General features: G+C 46.5%; 1 protein-coding gene across 2 annotated transcripts in view; it reads right to left on the minus strand.

Annotated features, from left to right (window-relative positions):
- LOC135054497 (zinc finger protein ZFP2-like) overlaps positions 1–19,430 on the minus strand; it is a 40,982-nt gene extending 21,552 nt beyond the window's left edge. For both annotated transcript variants that reach the window (XM_063957614.1, XM_063957612.1), the window contains exons 1-6: positions 19,343–19,430; positions 18,685–18,831; positions 9,292–9,483; positions 7,969–8,047; positions 7,097–7,194; positions 6,269–6,956 (exon numbers count right to left, since the gene is read on the minus strand). In XM_063957614.1, coding sequence (XP_063813684.1) covers positions 6,269–6,956; positions 7,097–7,194; positions 7,969–8,047; positions 9,292–9,483; positions 18,685–18,762 — 1,135 coding nt within the window. In that variant the 5' untranslated portion in view covers positions 18,763–18,831; positions 19,343–19,430. The remainder of the gene's footprint in view (positions 1–6,268; positions 6,957–7,096; positions 7,195–7,968; positions 8,048–9,291; positions 9,484–18,684; positions 18,832–19,342) is intronic.
- Positions 19,431–19,749: the final 319 nt, after the last annotated feature.

Below are 19,749 nucleotides of genomic sequence, written 5' to 3' on the forward strand. Positions count from 1 at the left end.
GGATGCCATGAGATCTATCTCTGGCAATCCCCATTTGTTCACTAGAGTCTGGAAGACCTCCGGGTGTAGAGCCCATTTGCTTCCCTGAATGGCGTGTCGACTGAGAAAGTCGGCTTCCCAGTTTAGGACTCCTGGAACAAACACTGCGGACAAGACAAGGGTATGTGACTTACCTCGTTCTTTGCTTTCTGGCTGTGAGTTCCTCCCTGATGGTTGAGGTACGCTACTGCCATTGCATTATCCGAGCGGAGGATCTGAACTGGTTTCACCTGAAGGATGTCCTTTGCTGGAATCAGAATATATATATATATATATATATATATATATATATATATATGAGATCCAATATAGTTATTGGCAGGCAACTTTTTCCCTTGGTCCACTGCCCCTGAATCAAATCCTTCCTGACATCGTTCCCCAGCCCTGAAGACTGGCATCTGTTGTCAGACTTTCCCAATCTGATATCCAAAAGGGTCTCTCTTTCTCCAGATGGGATGTCTCTAGCCACCAGGCTAATGACATCCTTATTTCCAGAGTAAGGTCCATCGTCTGCGTTTTTGTCTGATGAAAACCATTCCATTTGGTAGGGATCAGATGTTGCAAAGTGTCATGATCCTGACTGTATTTCTTATATTCTGAGGCTTACCTCAGCGTATCCTGTAACTTGCATCTGTTAAGCTCACCAGGAAGACTGCAAATCTGTGTTTGCTTACCTTGATTAGCCACCTGAGTAGGAATTCCTCTAAATAATCAGTAATCAGCTGTGTGCAGCATTTTGATTCTTCACTGTGTTCATTCTGGAGTTTAGTCCTAAAAGTCAGCATCCTCTGTTCATTTGCAGAAGTTCAGGCTTCAGTGTTTTTTCTGCCTGCTAGGCCTCACTCCACATCAGAGCCTAACCTAGAGTATTGACATGACAGGGTCTGATCACCTGACCTGGAGCTATCCAATCCTGTGCCAGCCTGAGACTCTCTGAATCACCTGAATCTGTTCACCAATCACCAGGAAGTATAAGTAAAGAGACTTGTGTTACAGAATCTGGCAGTTCCCTGTGTCACACGAAGCTGAGCTCCCTAAGAGGCAACACTATTACCTTAATTCCTGTAAAACTCAGCTCTTTTGCTACCCAGTCTGGATTACAGTTGTGTTACCAGTTATATCCAGTACTCTTCAGTCTCGTCTTAAAGACACAGCCGCAGTATTCTTCAGTCTTGTCTTAAAGTCACAGCTACAGTCTTCAGTTCTTCTTCAGCCTCGTCTTAAAGTCACAGCCACAGTCATTGTTCTACCTACAGTTGCGTTTCCAGTTATATTCGGTAGCAGCCCAGATTACAGTAGCATTCCAGTTAAATTTGTACCCAGTCCGGTTCCAGTCTCACCGGTAACCAGTCCAGTTCAACGTCTTCAGCTCTCCTCCCAGATCTGCATAACTCCAGAGAACCTATTTCAAAGCAACCTTGAGTACACAAACACTTACTCCTGTGACAGTATATACAGTTCATTCTCACCAATACATTCACCATCCTGCTATCAACACCAAGTCCCTGGTGAGTCTGTGGTCAGGATACGGCTCCCTCTGCCGAGGCCCGGGTTCGATCCCCGGTCAGGGATTGCCCCTTACTACTTAATCTCACTGATTTCCATGGACCAGCCAAATATACACATAGACCTGCAGTTACCCGGACGTCACATAGACACCGGGTTCCTAAAAACTACAGTCTTGACACAGAGGTCTCTGATAGAACTGAGCATACTCTACCATGTCGAATGTTGACACCACCAATCCCATTACATGCGTTGCTGCGTGAATGCATACCTTCCGACTGTGTAGCAGCTCCTGAATCCTTGAATGAACGTTGTCTATTTTGTGCAGAGGTAAAACTACTCTCTGAAGGCTTGAATCCAACACAGCCCCCAAGTGAGTCATCCTCCATGACGGAACCAGAGACGATTTTGCCCAATTTATGAGCCAACCGTGCTTCTGCTCTAATGTCTGCTGCAGATGACACAGAAGAAACTCCTGAGACTGTGCCAGGATTAAAAGATCGTCAAGGTATGGAACAAATCTTATCCCCTGCTGGCAGATAAGCTGCCATTACCACCATGATTTCGGAAAATACTCTGGGGGCTGTGGCCAATCCGAATGGCAGAGCCTGGAACTGAAAATGCTGTTGGAGGATAGCGAACCTAAGGCTATAGGAACATGTAGGTAAGCATCCTGGATGTCAAGGGACACCATAAAATCCCCTGGCTCCATGGCCAAAATGATGGAACGCAAAGTTTCCATATGAAACCAAGGCACCCAAATGTACTTGTTCAGCACTTTTAGATTGAATGTGGGCCGAAACGACCCTTTTGGCTTCTGGACTAGAAACAGGCTGGAGTAGAAACACTGGTTAATTCTTTACCAAAAAGAATATATCCAGTAAAAGGCAAAGACTCCAGAACTTTCTTGGATTCTGAATCAGCTTTTCATGTACGTAGCCAAACCGATTTGTGAGCAGCTACTGCTGAAGCTGATGCCTGAGAGGCAATTGTACCCATATCCAAGGCTATTTCTTCCATAAACATCGCTGCCTCTTTTATATGTGCAATATGGGATTTTTGTTCTCTAGATGTCATTGGAAGATCTTACTCGAATGCATCAGCCCAGGCAGCAACTGCCTTCCCCATCCAGGCTAAAGCCATGGCTGGTCTTATGATTGCCCCAGACATGAAAAACATTTTTTTAGAAAACCATCAACTCTCATATCCGTGACATCATTTAATGATGTTGAAGGCAGAGGTAATGTAGATTTTCGCACCAATCGAACAACATGCGTATCTACTTTTGGAGCCACCTCCCTTTTTAAATGGTTCCCAGCTGAAAGAGGATAATTGGAATTCTAAACTTCTTACTGGGCATAACCCAAGCCTCTTGTATAATTTCCATCAGCTGTTCTTGCCCAGGGAACTCAGTCCTACCTGTTTTGGGATGTTTAAACACAGGTGCCTTAGATTTTAACACAGGCTCTGCTGCCTCCTCTTAGAATAGAATGGCTTTCATAGCACTAATTAGCTCAGGTATGTCCTGACGCCTTCCTCCTCGTCTCTGTATGCAGAACCGGAGAGTGATGAGTCTTCATCCTCTGACGAATCCTCATCTGAAACAGGTGTAGACTGTGAAGATGTTGTTTCAGGTCTATGTGATTTACTTACTACTGCCCTTTCAGACTGTTTATTGAGAGGCTGCTGCTTCCCCTGCTGGATGTAATAAACGCCAGGTGGAATGCTGCATGTAAGGGTTAATAGTGTAACCTAGGGTGTGGTTCATTGGGTCGACATACATTAGGTCGACCACTGAAGGTCGACATGCATTAGGTCGACATGGTCACTAGATCGACATGGAAAAAGGTCAACATGAATTTTTTGTAATTTTCCTCATAAAGTGACGGGGGAAAACCCAATTAGTGCACCGCTTTGCTCGCCCTGCTTCGGGCAAGGTTACTGTTCCCAATTGTAGTCCACGTGGATCGTTAAGTATGAAAAAAGGTGAAAAAAATTGTGAAAAACCCATTTCAACTTTTTTGCATGCTGACCTAGTACATGTAGACCTAGTGACCATGTCGACCTTCAGTGGTTGACCCAATGTATGTTGACCTATTGCTTGTCGACCTAACGACCGCCTCCCGTGACCTATCCCTGGTACAGAAGTTGGCATTATCCGCTCAGCTATACTGGATAATGTCTGTGCAAAAGTAGCCCATGGGGGATCCACTTGCACCTGTGCCTGCCTTAGATTATTTAAGAGGCTTTGGTGAAAGCTAAAACAATTTGTATACAAATCATTCTGAACCAGATCCTGAGAGGTTAACCCAGCTTTGCAAGAAAACATGACATGACATGAGTGTCGGCGCTGCCGTGAGTGTATTTTCCTCACCCTTGCAGCTCTTAGACATGATAAATAATCACACACCTGTACAGTGTTAACTACACAATTTGTGACTGTAATCACCTAAAATTTTGTTAAAGTGACACACAATCTAACCCTACCCTGCTTTGCACCAGCACTGAGGATCGGAATACACAGAAAACTGACAGAAGTATAGTAAAGTCAGCAATCACAATAGCTATCAGTCACAAGTTATACATTAGTATAAAAAAGCAATATGAGCACATCATCAACTATAAAATACATTTCAAGTATGTAGGAGACACATATTACTGCATTACCTTATATAGGAGTTTTAAACATAGTCGCACAGCGAAAGAAACAGCAGCAATAGTTTACAGACTCATATGCATCCGGCACTTATCCAACCATTCATACTCATAGGTAGATAGAGACTAAGGGCCTAATTCAGACCTGATTGCTAGGCTGCGTTTTCGTACAGCGGGCGATCAGGTCTAAACTGCGCATGCACCGCAATGTGTTGGCATGTTGAATGGGTACAAAGCGGATCGCCACTCAGCGATGGGTTTGTGCAAACTATCCATTCACAAGGAGATTGACAGGAAGGCGTATGTGGGTGGCAAATGACCGTTTTCTTTGAGTGTTTGGAAAAATGCAGGTGTGTCCAAGCGTTTGCAGGGAGGGTTTCTGACGTCAAGTCCGGTTCCGCACAGGCTGATGTGATCGCAGAGGCTGAGTAAGTCCTGGGCTACTCAGAAACTGCACAAAATCTGTTTGTACTGCACTGCTACACATGCATTTGCACACTTGCAAAGCAAAAATACACTCCCCTATGGGCGCGCGACTTTGTGAACGCAGGACTACAAAAGCCCCTAGCGAGCGATCAGGTATGAATTAGGCCCTTAGCGCTGTATCACCCGGCTCAGGAGAGTGGGATACAGGGAGACACACCCCGCTTCCAGGATCGATCAATTATGTTAGTGAACGCTAAGTGGATCCAGACGCTAAAAGTGTACACACTCGCCCTGTGAACCTATAGTGAACACAGACACTCAGTGAACACAGACGCACCGGTCACACAGCCGCCTATGCTGCGACCAAGTTTCCTCATGATAACGTTCAGTGAACACAGACGCAATGGTCACACAGTCCCGCCTATGTTGCGACCAGATCTTTCGTGGTAGCGCTTAGTGAACACCGACGCAGCGGCCTGTGCTGCGACAGAGTCCCCTCTGGTAGTGTCTGAGATGGAAGCGAGAAAACAGTTCATGGCGGTAGACTCAGCGGAAACCGGTCATGAACCGGGGGGGAAGGGGAGACCAGGAGAGCATCTGACTCCCAACTGCTGACGTCAACCCTAGGGATCGCGGTCTCATGCTATTCCTGGCGCCTATAATCCCTAAGGCCTAGCGATGGAGCACCCTCGGTGGCAGCCACGTCAGCTGCTGTTTGGTGGTCTCCTCCCAAAACAGTGCGGCTGTGTCCGTATTCGATGCATGCTACACGGAACCGATGCCTTACCTTCTCCCCGTGCTCCGGCGACAGCCCGGTAATGTCTGATGGACCTGCTAGTATATCCAACACAGACGCCCGCCGAAACAGCACTGTACTCGTGGGTAAGTGTTGTCGTGACCCGGCGGAGAGTTGTTGGAGCGACTCTTTCCAATATGCGTATAAGACGCTGTTTAGTAAGATCACTCAAAACATAGTAAGACTATAAAAATAAAACAAGAAAGCTTGGGGCTGCTAACAATCCAGCAGCCCTCTGACCATGGTCCAGCTCCTGTCGCTCCAAACAAAACACTGATTTGCCTGAGCCAGTGGGTGGGATATATGGACAGGCATGTTGCATCCTGGGAGCCCAGAAAGCTTTTGATCATTTGGTGCCAAGCCGCTGTCGCTCCATCATATCCCATTGTTATCCTGTGGATAACCTGTGGACCCTGCGGGAGAAAAGGTAGGTGTGAGCACACCAAATGGCTGCAGAGTGGAGTCAATCTGGAAGACTGCTGCAGTCAGGACAGGCTGCAACCTGTGTATCCAGCCCAAGTGTGGTTGGGAAAGCCAGTCAGGCTGCAGTGGCAGTCAAAGAGCTCAGTGCGCCAGGAAGCCACTGGGAGACAGGAGGTCAATGTCTAAACCTACAAGAGACAGGGAAGACCACCAAACTCTGTGACTGAACTTCTGCTGCTGTGACGAAGCCAGACCAGCGAGTCTTAAATGTGAGTAGTCTGGGAAGCCAAGGAAGGCTGAAGGTTGGGCTATACCTGCAAAAAGCTGTGTCTGGATCCTGATTATGCACCTAGACACTGCACCAATACACCCCTCAACCAAGCTAATTACCACAGATCATTTCATCTCATGTTTATTACTTACCTGTGCTGGTATCTGTAGGGGTTGTCTCCTTCTTACACTGCTGATCACCCCTCACATACGTTTCTTCTTCACCCTCTATATCTTCTTTCTTTATATCAGTCACATACGTCTCTTCTTCTCCCTCTATATCTTCTGCCTTTATATCAGTCACATACGTCTCTTCTTCTCCCTCTATATCTTCTTTCTTTATATCAGTCACATACGTCTCTTCTTCTCCCTCTATATCTTCTGCCTTCATATCAGTCACATACGTCTCTTCTTCTCCCTCTATATATTCTACCTTCATATCAGTCACATACGTCTCTTCTTCTCCCTCTATATCTTCTGCCATTATATCAGTCACATTAGTCTCTTCTTCTCCCTCTATATCTTCTGCCTTTATATCAGTCACATTAGTCTCTTCTTCTCCCTCTATATCTTCTGCCTTTATATCAGTCACATATGTCTCTTCTTCTCCCTCTATATCTTCTGCCTTCATATCAGTCACATTCGTCTCTTCTTCTCCCTCTATATCTTCTGCCTTCATATCAGTCACATACGTCTCTTCTTCTCCCTCTATATCTTCTGCCTTTATATCAGTCACATTCGTCTCTTCTTCTCCCTCTATATCTTCTGCCTTCATATCAGTCACATACGTCTCTTCTTCTCCCTCTGTATCTTCTACCTTAATATCCATCAGATCTTCGCTCTAAATAACCAATAAAATAATAAAGTCTGAATTCATTGAGAGTAAACAGTGTGATATCAGTGTATAAAACACACAGCTCCACTACACATCATTAAAAGACAGTCACGTTGGTATATTGGTGAGACCTTAAATCCACCTACCTCAACCTCCTGTGGGATCCTGTGATTCTCCTCTGTACAATCCTGGGAATACAGAGGACGGGGACATCTCTCTGGGGTATCTCTGTTACTGGGCCCATCTGTAGGAGACACACAGTGACTGAGTACAGTGTATATATGTGATTATCAGGTGATGTGTGTATATAGGTGGTTATTCCGAGTTGTTCGCTCGCAAGCTGCTTTTAGCAGCTTTGCACAAGCTAAGCCGCCGCCTACTGGGAGTGAATCTTAGCTTATCAAAATTGCGAATACACACCTCTTAGCAGTTTCTGAGTAGCTCGAGACTTACTCGGCATCTGCGATCAGTTCAGTGCTTGTCGTTCCTGGTTTAACGTCACAAACACACCCAGCGTTCGCCCAGACACTCCTCCGTTTCTCCAGCCACTCCCGCGTTTTTCCCAGAAACGGTAGCGTTTTTTCCCACACGCCCATAAAACGACCAGTTTCCGCCCAGAAACACCCACTTCCTGTCAATCACATTACGATCACCAGAACGAAGAAAAAACCTTGTAATGAAGTGAGTAAAATACCTAACTGCATAGCCAATTTACTTGGCGCAGTGCGGACATTGCGCATGCGCATTAGCGACTTATCGCTCCGTTGCAAGAAAAAAATAACGAGCGAAAACTCGGAATGAGGGCCATACTCCAGTGTCCCCTAGTGGATGAAGGAGAAATAAATGATGATATTTGTAAGTGAAGACATAGGCAATGGCGTACTACCTATATAAAAAAACATTGGATCTGACTTATTTTTAAAGTACAAATAAAATGTGATTTTGACAACTCGGATTGACCACCATAGGGCCCCCATACCTGCTCTCCCCTGTACAATACATGACAGTCTCCTCTTACCCAGTGATGTGAGGGGCCGGTGATTCTCCATCATCACGTCCTTGTACAAATCCCTGTGTTCCTCTATATACTCCCCCTCCTGCATGGAGACATAGACAGTGACATCCTGACACCTTATAGGAACCTGACACAGAGTGATACAGTCATCACCCAGACACATCCCCCGGTGTTACTGTATAATGTCCCATTCCCAGCAGTCACCTCTCCAGTCATCACCCAGACACATCCCCTGGTGTTACTGTATAATGTCCCACTCCCAGCAGTCACCTCTCCAGTCATCACCCAGACACGTCCCCTGGTGTTACTGTATAATGCCCCATTGCCAGCAGCCACCTCTCCAGTTATCACCCAGACACGTCCCCTGGTGTTACTGTATAATGTCCCACTCCCAGCAGTCACCTCTCCAGTCATCACCCAGATACATCCCCTGGTGTTACTGTATAATGCCCCATTCCCAGCAGTCACCTCTCCAGTCATCACCCAGACACATCCCCTGGTGTTACTGTATAATGCCCCATTCCCAGCAGTCACCTCTCCAGTCATCACCCAGACACGTCCCCTGGTGTTACTGTATAATGTCCCATTCCCAGCAGTCACCTCTCCAGTCATCACCCAGACACATCCCCTGGTGTTACTGTATAATGCCCCATTCCCAGCAGTCACCTCTCCAGTCATCACCCAGACACATCCCCCGGTGTTACTGTATAATGCCCCATTCCCAGCAGTCACCTCTCCAGTCATCACCCAGACACATCCCCCGGTGTTACTGTATAATGTCCCATTCCCAGCAGTCACCTCTCCAGTCATCACCCAGACACATCCCCTGGTGTTACTGTATAATGTCCCACTCCCAGCAGTCACCTCTCCAGTCATCACCCAGACACGTCCCCTGGTGTTACTGTATAATGCCCCATTGCCAGCAGCCACCTCTCCAGTTATCACCCAGACACGTCCCCTGGTGTTACTGTATAATACCCCATTCCCAGCAGTCACCTCTCCAGTCATCACCCAGATACATCCCCTGGTGTTACTGTATAATGCCCCATTCCCAGCAGTCACCTCTCCAGTCATCACCCAGACACATTCCCTGGTGTTACTGTATAATGTCCCATTCCCAGCAGTCACCTCTCCAATCATCACCCAGACACGTCCCCTGGTGTTACTGTATAATGTCCCATTCCCAGCAGTCACCTCTCCAGTCATCACCCAGACACGTCCCCTGGTGTTACTGTATAATGCCCCATTCCCAGCAGTCACCTCTCCAGTCATCACCCAGACACATCCGCTGGTGTTACTGCATAATGCCCCATTCCCAGCAGTCACCTCTCCAGTCAGCAGCTGAATGATCTTGTTGGTGAGTTCCAGGATCTCCTGGTCATTGCCTCTCTCATGTATCAGTGAGTAAAATGGAGGCACCGGGATGGAGCTCTGGGTCCTGCTTAGTACTCCTGACACAAGGGGGCGACTGCTGGTTGTCTCATACTCGCCAGATGTCTTCCTTACTACTGTGTATTCCTGTGTATTGGGGGAGAAAGCAAATATCACTGCACACACTGCCTGATCGCCCTCACTTCCCCAGTCATGTCCCTGTATAATTGCTATAGATATAAGTGCTGTCACTGAGACACTCCCAGATCCCCTCACCTCACCAGTCATGTCCCTGTTGTCTCGGAAGTAGTAGCTGGAACTGATATTTCCGGACTGGATTCGGTTTGACAAACGGGCTCTCCTGGATGGAGGTGGACTAGCTGGATGAAGTTCCTTCGCATGTAGTGAAGCAATAATCAAGACTGAAGAAGCTCTTAGTAAAAGAATAAAAGAAGGTAGCACTTAGAACTCATGCTGGACTGTCCCCAGACTGGGGCGGGTGTTGAAACCAGTGTACCGTGAACCGTGTCAGGACTGAGTTCACGCTGGCCGGCATGAATTTGCGGTCAGCTGGACAAGGCTGAGGCAGAACGGAACATCTGCTGAACACGAGGAGCCTCAGCTTCCAAACTGGAGGTGTGGAGACACAGGATGCCTGTAGTGGAACTGCAGGATACATGATAGCAACCAGGTTCTAAGCGCAGGAATCTGGGAGCATAGAGCACAAGCTTGCAGACTAGCTGTGGCACACGCTGCACAGGCATCTGAATACAAGATCTCTAAAAGGTGGATTCTCACCAGACTGAGTGGTCTACACAAGAGTAGACAAAAGTGTTTGTTTAAGATTACAACCAGGCGTCCCCAGGAGTGATCATCCACAGCCAGGCGAGAGATCCACATACGTCCTGCTACCTTCACCGAGGCGTTTCGATAACAAAGGTTATCTTCCTCAAGGTGTGAGATCTTGTGTTGTTCACTAATCCAAGAGGTATTGCAGATGACCATAACGCCTCGGGAATCCACTATTTCCTTAAGCTCGAACTCTATTCCTCTATCAGTAAGGACTCTAGATCGAGGAAGCTTCTTTTGAAATAGATTCTGAATTAAAGGCTTCAGAAGAGAACTATTGAATGAGTTTGGAACTCATAAATACAAAGTGAGCTTGAGTTTAAAGGCCACTGGATTGATGACTTTTTCAACAGGAAACGGTCCAATGAAACGAGAAGCGAATTTCACTGACGGAACTCGGAGCCTTAAATTCCGAGTAGACAGCCACACTAGATCTCCAATTTTAAGACTGGGCACTGCTCGTCTCTTTTTGTCAGCGTGAAGACTTGGGAAGAGCCGTATGTACTTGCTTCCAAATTTTTGAAAATTAATGAACAGAAGAATCAACTGCTGGGAGGTCTCGAGTGGGTAGGCTAAGAAATTCTGGAACTTGTGGGTGCAGGTCATACACAATGAAAAACGGAGTGGTTTTGGAGGAGTGATTAGAATTATTATCAGCAAATTCTGCCCATTGGTGTAGGTCTATCCAGTCATCTTGAGAAGATAAGTATAAGCGAAGGAAAGTTTCCAGGTCCTGATTAACTCTTTCTGTCTGAACATTAGTTTGTGGGCAATATGCAAATTGATTTGAAATACAGAACAAAGAGACTTCCAAAATTTGGCTACAAAACTGGACACCTCGATCAGATATCATTTCTGTAGGCAATCCATTTAACTTGAAGACAGTAGAAATAAAGAGCCACACTAATTCTGGAGTGGAGGGTAATCCTTTGAGGGGAATGAAGTGAGCCATTTTTTAAAAAAAATTAAAAGCAGTCAATGATCACCCAAATTGTAGTGAAATCTTTGGTGTTAGGTAAGTCCGTAATAAAATCCATTGACAAATGGGTCCATGGTCGGAGAGGAACGTGGAGTGGACCCATGGTGCTTGACAGGATATTCTATGCGAAGAACACTTGATAAAGGAAGAAATAAAGTCAGAGATATCAGATCTCATGGAAGGCCACCAGTAGGATCGCTGCACAATCTCTGGGATCTTGTGGATTCTAGCATGGCCAGAAAACCGTGAAGCATGAGACCAGATAAGAAGTTTTTTTTTACGAAGATCAGGTGGATCAGGTCTTCCCAATAGGAGGTTGAACTGTGGTTGTGGTAAAAACTGTTGGGCTTAGCACTAGACTAGGGAGGTGGACTTACAAACTCTCCTCAGGGCAGAGGGACCAGGATAACACATCCACTTTTTTATTCTGGGAACCGGGGGTATATTTACGAAGATTCGTATTTGTGTCGATTTGGTGGGAGTTTAATCTCGAATTGTATCGGTCGTGTTGTTTTTTTCAACTTTTTGAAAAAAGTGCATGTAATTTACTAAGCTACCGAGCTGTCTTCTTTTGTATTTTCCGATGTCCATGTGATTCGTATTGTCGGGCAGTTTTTTACGGGAGTGATTGGTAAAACACTGCCGGACTTAACACAATGAATCCCGGCCGGATCAGTGAGATCCGTGCAGGGCTTCATTGTGTGCATTACATGAAGTGTGGAAAGTGGTAAAAATAGAAACAAAGTTTGCGTGGGTCCCCCCTCCTAAGCATAACCAGCCTCGGACTCTGCGTCCGGTCCTGGTTCAAAAAATACGGGGGAGAAAACACGTATGGGTCCCTCGTATTTTTTAAACCAGCACCGGGCTCCACTAGCCAGAGAGATAATGCCACTGCCGGGGGACACTTTTATAATGGTCCCTGCGGCCGTGGCATTACCCCCCCAACTTGTCACCCCTGGCCACCCCAATTAACTTTGCGGTTAACCGCAGACCTCAAATTTCCCATCATTGGTTATAATGGAGCTGCGCTAAGCTTCATTGTAACCAGTGCGCTCCTTCTTATTGACAGTTGCATGAGCACACAGCCAATCAGGAGAGTGCCATGAAGTGGCGCTCCCTGATTGGCTGGCGGGACCTTCACTGACAGAAGTCACGGGGGGTCCCGCCGGTTGGGGAAAGGGGTTCCATGTGTTGACATGGAACCCCTTTAGTAGCGTGGACCGGGTTTTTAATTTTAATTTTATTTTAAACAAGTACGTGGATTACAAAGTCAATGAAGAGGACAGAACGACGCCGGATTGTTTGTAAGTATAATTTCTATTTACAGGTACCCTGTGGATTCTATGTGGACAAAGGGACCGAGGTGCTCCGTGTCAACATAGGTAAGTATGTCTGTGTGTAAGTGTGCATGTATGTCAATTAAACTTGTACTATCACGGTGTGTGTTGTGTATTTTTGGGGGTATTCTTATTGTAGTAGAACTACAGGTACCTGCGGGCCCGTTATTTTCCCGCATGCTGGTACTTGTGGTTCTCCAAGTACCAGCTTGCGGAGGAGGCTTGCTGGGACTTGTAGTTTTTCTACAAAAAAACATATTCTTTAAATTTACACAATGGCTATCAGCCTCCCATCCACCGCCCACAGATGGGGGGGGGGGGGCAGCTTCGGGCTTCACCCCTGGCCCTTGAGTTGCTGGAGGGGGAGACCTCTTGATTTAAGGGGCTCCCACTCCTCCAGGGTACCCCGGCCAGGGGTGACTAGTTGGGGGTTAATGCCACAGCCACAGGGACCTACATCAAAGTGTCCCCCAGCTGTGGAATTCTCTCTCTGGCTAGTGGAGCCCGATGCTGGTTTAAAAAATACAGGGGACTCCTACGAGCTTTCCCCCCCATATTTTTTGAACCAGGACCGGACACAGAGCCCGAGGCTGGTAATGCTTAGGAGGGGGGACCCCACACAATTTTTTTTCCGATTTTTAACCCATTCACACCCCTTCCTACTGATAAGCATGCATGGATCTCACTGATCCGTTCAGGTCTATTTGAAAACTGCTTTTTTTTTTTTTCTACCAATTCTAACATTTCCCGTCAGTGTTTGGCTATTGCCAGCAGTAATTGTGAATATGAATTATTAGTAAATTACCGAGTTGTATAAAATAACAGGGGTGTTTGACAGATGGTGTATTCATTCGTATTTGTGAAGTCTACAGTTAAAACAAATACGAATGCCCTCATCACTGTGTTTAGTAAATTCCACAGATGACTCTTTGAAAGAAAACCCCCAAATCGAACAAAATCGGGAGCTTAGTAAATATTCCCCTGGGATGGTATGTTAGTGTGAAATCGAAACATGAAAAGAAAAATTACCCAACAAGCCAACCAGGGATTGAGACAATGGCGGTTCTTCAAGAAGATTACATTTTGTGGTCAGTATAAATTGTCACAGGTTGTTGAGATCCTTCCAGAAGATTTGTGCCATTCCTCTAAAGCAAGTTTCACGGCCAAGAGTTCTTGTTCGCCAATTGCATAGTTTTTTTTTTCAGCTGTCAAAAATTTCCTTGAGAAAAACCCACAGGGATCGAATGAATTATCTGCAGCCCTCTGTGAGAGGACCACCCCTACAGCCTCTGAAGAAGCATCCACTTCCAGCAGAAATGGTTTGCTGGTATCCGGTTGCTGGAGCACTGGGGCTGAAGTGAAGGCCTCTTTGAGAAGTTGAAACGTGGATACCGCTTCAGGTGACCATCGTGACGGATTGGCTCCTTTTCGGGTGAGAGCAACTATGGGATCTACTATAGTTGAGAAACCATTGATGAATTTATGGTAGTAGTTAGCGAATCCAGGAAACCGTTTGTGGTAGGTTGGGTCCAGTTAAGGATAGCAAGAACTTTCTCTGGATCCATTATAAGACCGGAGGCGGAGATTATGACCAAGGAATGGAATGGTGGTTACCTCAAATACACACTTCTCCATTTTGCATTTAAGTTGATTTTATCGCAGTCTCTATAGAACCTTGCAAACTTTTTGGCGATGTGACTCTATATCTGATGAAAAGATCAGGATGTCATCCAGGTAGACCACTACAAACTTGTAAAGCATGTCGCAAAATATTTGTCACAACTGAGGGTTTTGGCTGACAGGAGGAAGCCTCAGTTGTAGGGGCTGAAAGGAACTTAAACCGGGGAGGTTTAATAAGACCCCTGGACATGTAAGTGTTAAAGGAAACCCGAAGGTGTGACCATGACAACCAGGTAAAAGTAAAATAAAAGTTTATTAACAGACTCCGTGTAATAACAGACAGCAAATAATGGCAATGGCAAATAATATAGTTCCTGGAACACTTTTACCATGGAAGGTATCACAGAGCACTAGTAGGTTAAAGAACAGCTGTTAAAGTCCTTTGATGAAATAACCTTACCAGGCCTGGCTGTAGTAGTGAAGATAGCCAAGGAACATGCCAGTAGATGTAATGAATAAAGTTGGTAACTTGAATAAGCTGTTGTATTTGATGGATAGAACCAGACAGGTGATAAAGTCACGGAGTGAGTTCTGGATGGAACCAGCCAGGTGATGAAACACGGAGTGGATACTGTAAGATGCTAGGGAGCGTGGAAACAGAGGAGTTGAAGGATGGTTACCGGTGGTAGTGGATACTGCTGGTAAGTAGGGATCCGCTGGAACAACACCGGCACTTTAAAGGAGCTGGAATCTGCTGGAAGCGGACTGCTGGAAGCAGATGAGTTAATAGCTGGAAACTGGGAGCTGGATCAGCCACGGAGGACTGCAGAGTCAGGCTGCACCGCAGGATGGTAGGCAGGTGCGGGTCTCTTAGTGGATGCTGGAGACAGGAGCTGGAACCTGGAGAAACAACCACAGGAGAGAGAGACTGGAACAAGGTATGACAAACAAAGCACTGACCATTTCCTGGCCCAGGCACAGGATACTTATACCTGCAGCAAAGCAGGCATTGGCTGGGCAATTATGCAGATTTCCAGAGGCAGTGGATTGGAGGAACTGAGACATGTGATTGGATCCAACATGGCTGCACCCATGTTAGAACTTGGAGGGAAAGCTGGTTTGGAAACCATGTGGAAAAATAGCAGTAATGGCGGCGCCGGCAGCAGAGGACAGGAGACGCCAGTTTGACAAGTGTATGCTGAGACTCGTGGATGACAGCGGAGGCCGCGGCAGACATGAAGCATCACTCTGACAACCTGCAACTATAACACAGGAGCGGCGGCGGAGGCCGCAGAGGATGGGAGACACCATGCAGGATTTAAACATGGCGGCGCTGTTACAGCGTCTCAGCGTGACAGGAGGGATATGCAGCATGTAGAGACAAATGGGATCCGGCCTTGGAACGCTGAGCCAGCCTCAGGAGACATCTGAAAGGCAACTAATGGCGTCCAGATACCCGGATCGTGACAATATTTAATTGATAAAATGTTGAAAGACGGCGGGAGCATTACTATGGCCAAACGGCAAAAATAAACACTCATAGTGCCCATCTATGGTGATAAATGTAATCTTCCATTCATCACAAGCGCGGATCCGGATTAAGATGTAAGCTCACCTCAGGTCTAGTTTAGTAAAGACTGAGGATCCTTTGACTCTATCAAAAAGTTCTGTGATCAAAGGCAGTGGATAGCGGTTCTCAACTGTGATCTCATTCAGACCCCTATATTCTATGCAAGATCTTAAGCCCCATCCTTTTTCTTCACAAAGGGAAACACGGCTCCATCCGGTGAAGTGGAAGGAGGAATGAATCCTTTACTAAGGTTCTCCTGCATATATTCAGACATGGATTTGGTTTCTGGAAAGTACAAAGGGTAGGTGCATCCTCGCGGTGGTAGCAACTCGATTGCGTAGTCCCAATGCCTATGGGGCGTCAAGAAGTCAGCACTTTGTTTACTGAAAACGTCTCTATAAAGCAGAGCACTGAATAGGTAATGGGTTTGAGAGATCATAACTGGTATTCCGAAGGGGACGGCCTGCGAGCACACAAGATGAAAGACAGGATTGGTCCCGAGAAAGTTTGCATGTTTGTCCAGTCGAATTTGGAATAATGTCTCAGAAGCCAGGAAAGGCCTAAAACTGTTCCATGGGAAGCCTTGGAGATTACTAGAAGTTCTATTTGTTCCACGTGAAGTGCCCCTTCCCGAATTTGTAGAGGCAGGGTCCGACAGGTGACTGTTCCATGGGTAATACGATTATTATCCACAGCTAGGAGAATAATGTAGTGTGCCAACGGCTGAGTGGGTATTTGGTGTTTCTAAACGATATCGGACTAAATTAAATTCCCTCCGGCTAGGGAATCTAGAGGAGTGGGGACAGAAATTATTTCATGTGATAACTCCAACAGACAAGGATCTCGGAGTCAGAGTTTTTGGAGAATGAGAAAGGACTCCTAACCTGGCTTTTCCTCGACCAGTTAGGAACTGAAGTTTCCTGGTCTCTGTGAGCAGGAGGCTACGAGGTGCCCAGACTCCCCAATGTACATACACAAGTGTTTGCGACGTCTCAGCCACTCCTCTAGTGTTAAACGAGCACAGTTGATTTGCATGGGTTCTTCAATGGCTTCCGTGAATGATGGGATGGGAGGTGGAGTAACCCGAGACTTGAAACGTTTGACCCAGTTTTTATCAATCTCACGTTCACGAAATCTCAGGTCTACTTTATTACATAAAGAGATCAATTCTTCCAATGTGGTAGGAAGATCACGGGTCACCAAGTTATCTTTTAGGCGCTCAGACAGCCCATTCCAGAAGGCGGAGTTGAGGGCCTCTTTGTTCTAAGGGAGCTCTGAGGCGAGTGTCTGAAACTGGATGACATATTGTCCCATGGTTCGATTTCCTTGGCGGAGACGCTGAAGAGAGTCTGCCGAGTTCAAAGATTTTCCTAAATGTAGCAATAAATCGTGTATGGTCATTCAGAATAGGATCCTCGCTCTTCTATAAGATTAAAACTCATTCCAATGCTGGCCCAGTTAGCAGGGAGACGATGTAGGTCACTTTAGTTTTTGACGAAGGAAAATTAGCTGGCTGCAGCGTGAAATGAACATCGTATCGATTCAAGAAGCTGCGACACAACTTAAGATTCCCATCTAACTTGTTGGGGGTTGGCAGCCATAAGTGAGATGGTGAATAAACTACTGTAGAGGGGACGACTTGGCTGACAGACGTTTCTGTGCGAACCGAGGAATGAACTCTATCCAACGAGGACTGAAACTGTGTTACTTGTCACTGAGTGGCTTCTAGTCTCTCCAGATGGGAGGCAAAAGTTTGCAGGAGGTCTGTACTCAGGACCTTAGCTCCAGACGGATCCATTTGGCCACTGCAAACTGTCACGCATGTACTACCTGGAACTGATATTTCCGGACTGGATTCTGTTTGAGAAACGGGCTCTCCTGGATGGAGGTGAACTGGCTGAACGAAGTTTCTTCGCATGTAGTGAAGCAATAATCAATACTGAAGAAGCTCATAGTAGAAGAATAAAAGAAGGTTGCACTTAGAACTCGTAATGGACTGTCCCCGGACTGGAGCAGGTGTTGAAACCGGTGTCCCGTGATTCATGTCGGGACTGGGTTCACTCTGGTCGGTACAAATTAGTGGGCAGTTGGACAATGGTTGAGGCAGGACGGAACAGCTGCTGAACACGAGGAGACTCAGCTTCCAAACTGGAGGTGCCGAGACACACGGATAGAATGCCTGAAGTGAAAATGCCAGATACAGAATAGGAACCAGCTTCTAAGAGCAGGACTCAAGACTCATGGATACACAGAGCGCTAGTTAGCAGACTAGCTGTGGCAGACGTTGCACTGCCATCTGAATGCACCAAGCTGGACCCAGAAATACCCTGCTATCCCATGGGATTGGTCACACAGGTGCTGCCTAGATACTGTCCACTGATTGGCCTGTATTAATACTATACATATAAGTGCTGTCACTTTGACAATCCCAGACCCCCTCGCCTTCCTAGTTATGTCCCAGTATTACTATTATATATAGGCGATGTTACTGTGAAGCTCCCAGATCTTCTCACCTCCCCCAGTCATGTCCTTGTATAATTACTATAAAGGATGTCACTGTGATAATTCCAGATCCCCTCACCTCCCCAGTCATGTCCCTGTATTATTACTATAGATCAGGCATTCCCAACCACGGTCCTCAAGGCACACTAACAGTGCAGGTTAAAGTGATATCCAGGCTGCAGCACAGATGACTTAATTAGTAGCTCAGTGATTTTGATTTAACCATCTGTGCTGCAGCCTGGATATCACTAAAACCTGCACTGTTGGTGTGCCTTGAGGACCGTGGTTGGGAATGCCTGCTCTAGATATAAGTGATGTAACTGTGACGCTCCCAGATCCCCTCACATCCCCAGTCATGTCCCTGTATTATAACTATAGATATGTGATGTCACTGTGACGGTCCCAGATCCCCTCACCTCCCCGGTCATGTCCCTTGATATTATAACTATAGCTATAAGTGATGTTACAGTGATACTCCCAGATCCCCTCACCTCCCCAGTCAGCAGGTAGATGATCTCCAGGGAGAGATTTATTATCCTCTCCATCTTCTGAATCTTCTCCGTGTCCATCTTCAATGATCAGTGAGAATACAGAACGTGTAACATATAATAAACACTCTGGTTCCTCAGTTTGGGATCCTAGAAATAAATTCAATCTAATATACATCACAGAGAAGACATGTAACATAGTCAGATATGTAACACTGAGCGACTAGTAAGTCTCCTTGTCCCCAGCCATAGGGACGTGGTCAGTGATTCCCATAAGTTCATAAACCAGCCGACATCACAGGCTCCTCCCCCTGAATAATAACAACAACAGGACATCACAGGCTGCTCCTCCTGAATAATAATAACAACAACAACAACAACAACACACCACTGGCTGCTCCTCCTGTATAAAAATAATAACAGGACACCAGAGGCTGAACCTCCTGTAGAATAATAATAACAACAGGACACCACAGGCTGCTCCTCCTGAATAATAATAATAACACTAATAATACTACTACAGGCTGCTTCCCCTGTATAGTAATAATAATACATACATGTATATTAATAATAACAGGACACCACAGGCTGCTCCCCCAGTATAATAACGTGACACCACGGGCTGCTCCTCCTGTATAATAATAATATATAGCACCATTACCTGATGTCTCCTCTCTGCTCCTTCCCACCTAGAGACCCGGATGTTGTTATGGAGCACAGGGGGCGGGGATTAGGCCGGGTGGAAGGTGATACGCGGAAGTGGAGTGGAACGCACAGGATGAATGCGTGGTGGACCGCACGGACCGGAAGTGAGCGGAAACGCGGCAGTAGGGTGGAACGCACAGAGCGGAAGTGACGTGTCCCGGGCTCCGGAGGTGTACCGCTGCAGAGGGCTCCGGCCTGGGGTTCCCAGCTGTGTGTGTGGGGGATGATTAGTGATATAGGGGGCGGTATATGAGTGCAGGACCCCCCTCCCCCGCGGTGACTGCTCTGCATGGTAACCCCTTAGTGACCAGTCTTCCTGTTACCATGGTAGTGAGTGTCCCCATGATGCAGCCCTTGTACAGC

This window comes from Pseudophryne corroboree, chromosome 3 (genome assembly GCF_028390025.1).
Source record: "Pseudophryne corroboree isolate aPseCor3 chromosome 3, aPseCor3.hap2, whole genome shotgun sequence".
Taxonomy (NCBI): domain Eukaryota; kingdom Metazoa; phylum Chordata; class Amphibia; order Anura; family Myobatrachidae; genus Pseudophryne; species Pseudophryne corroboree.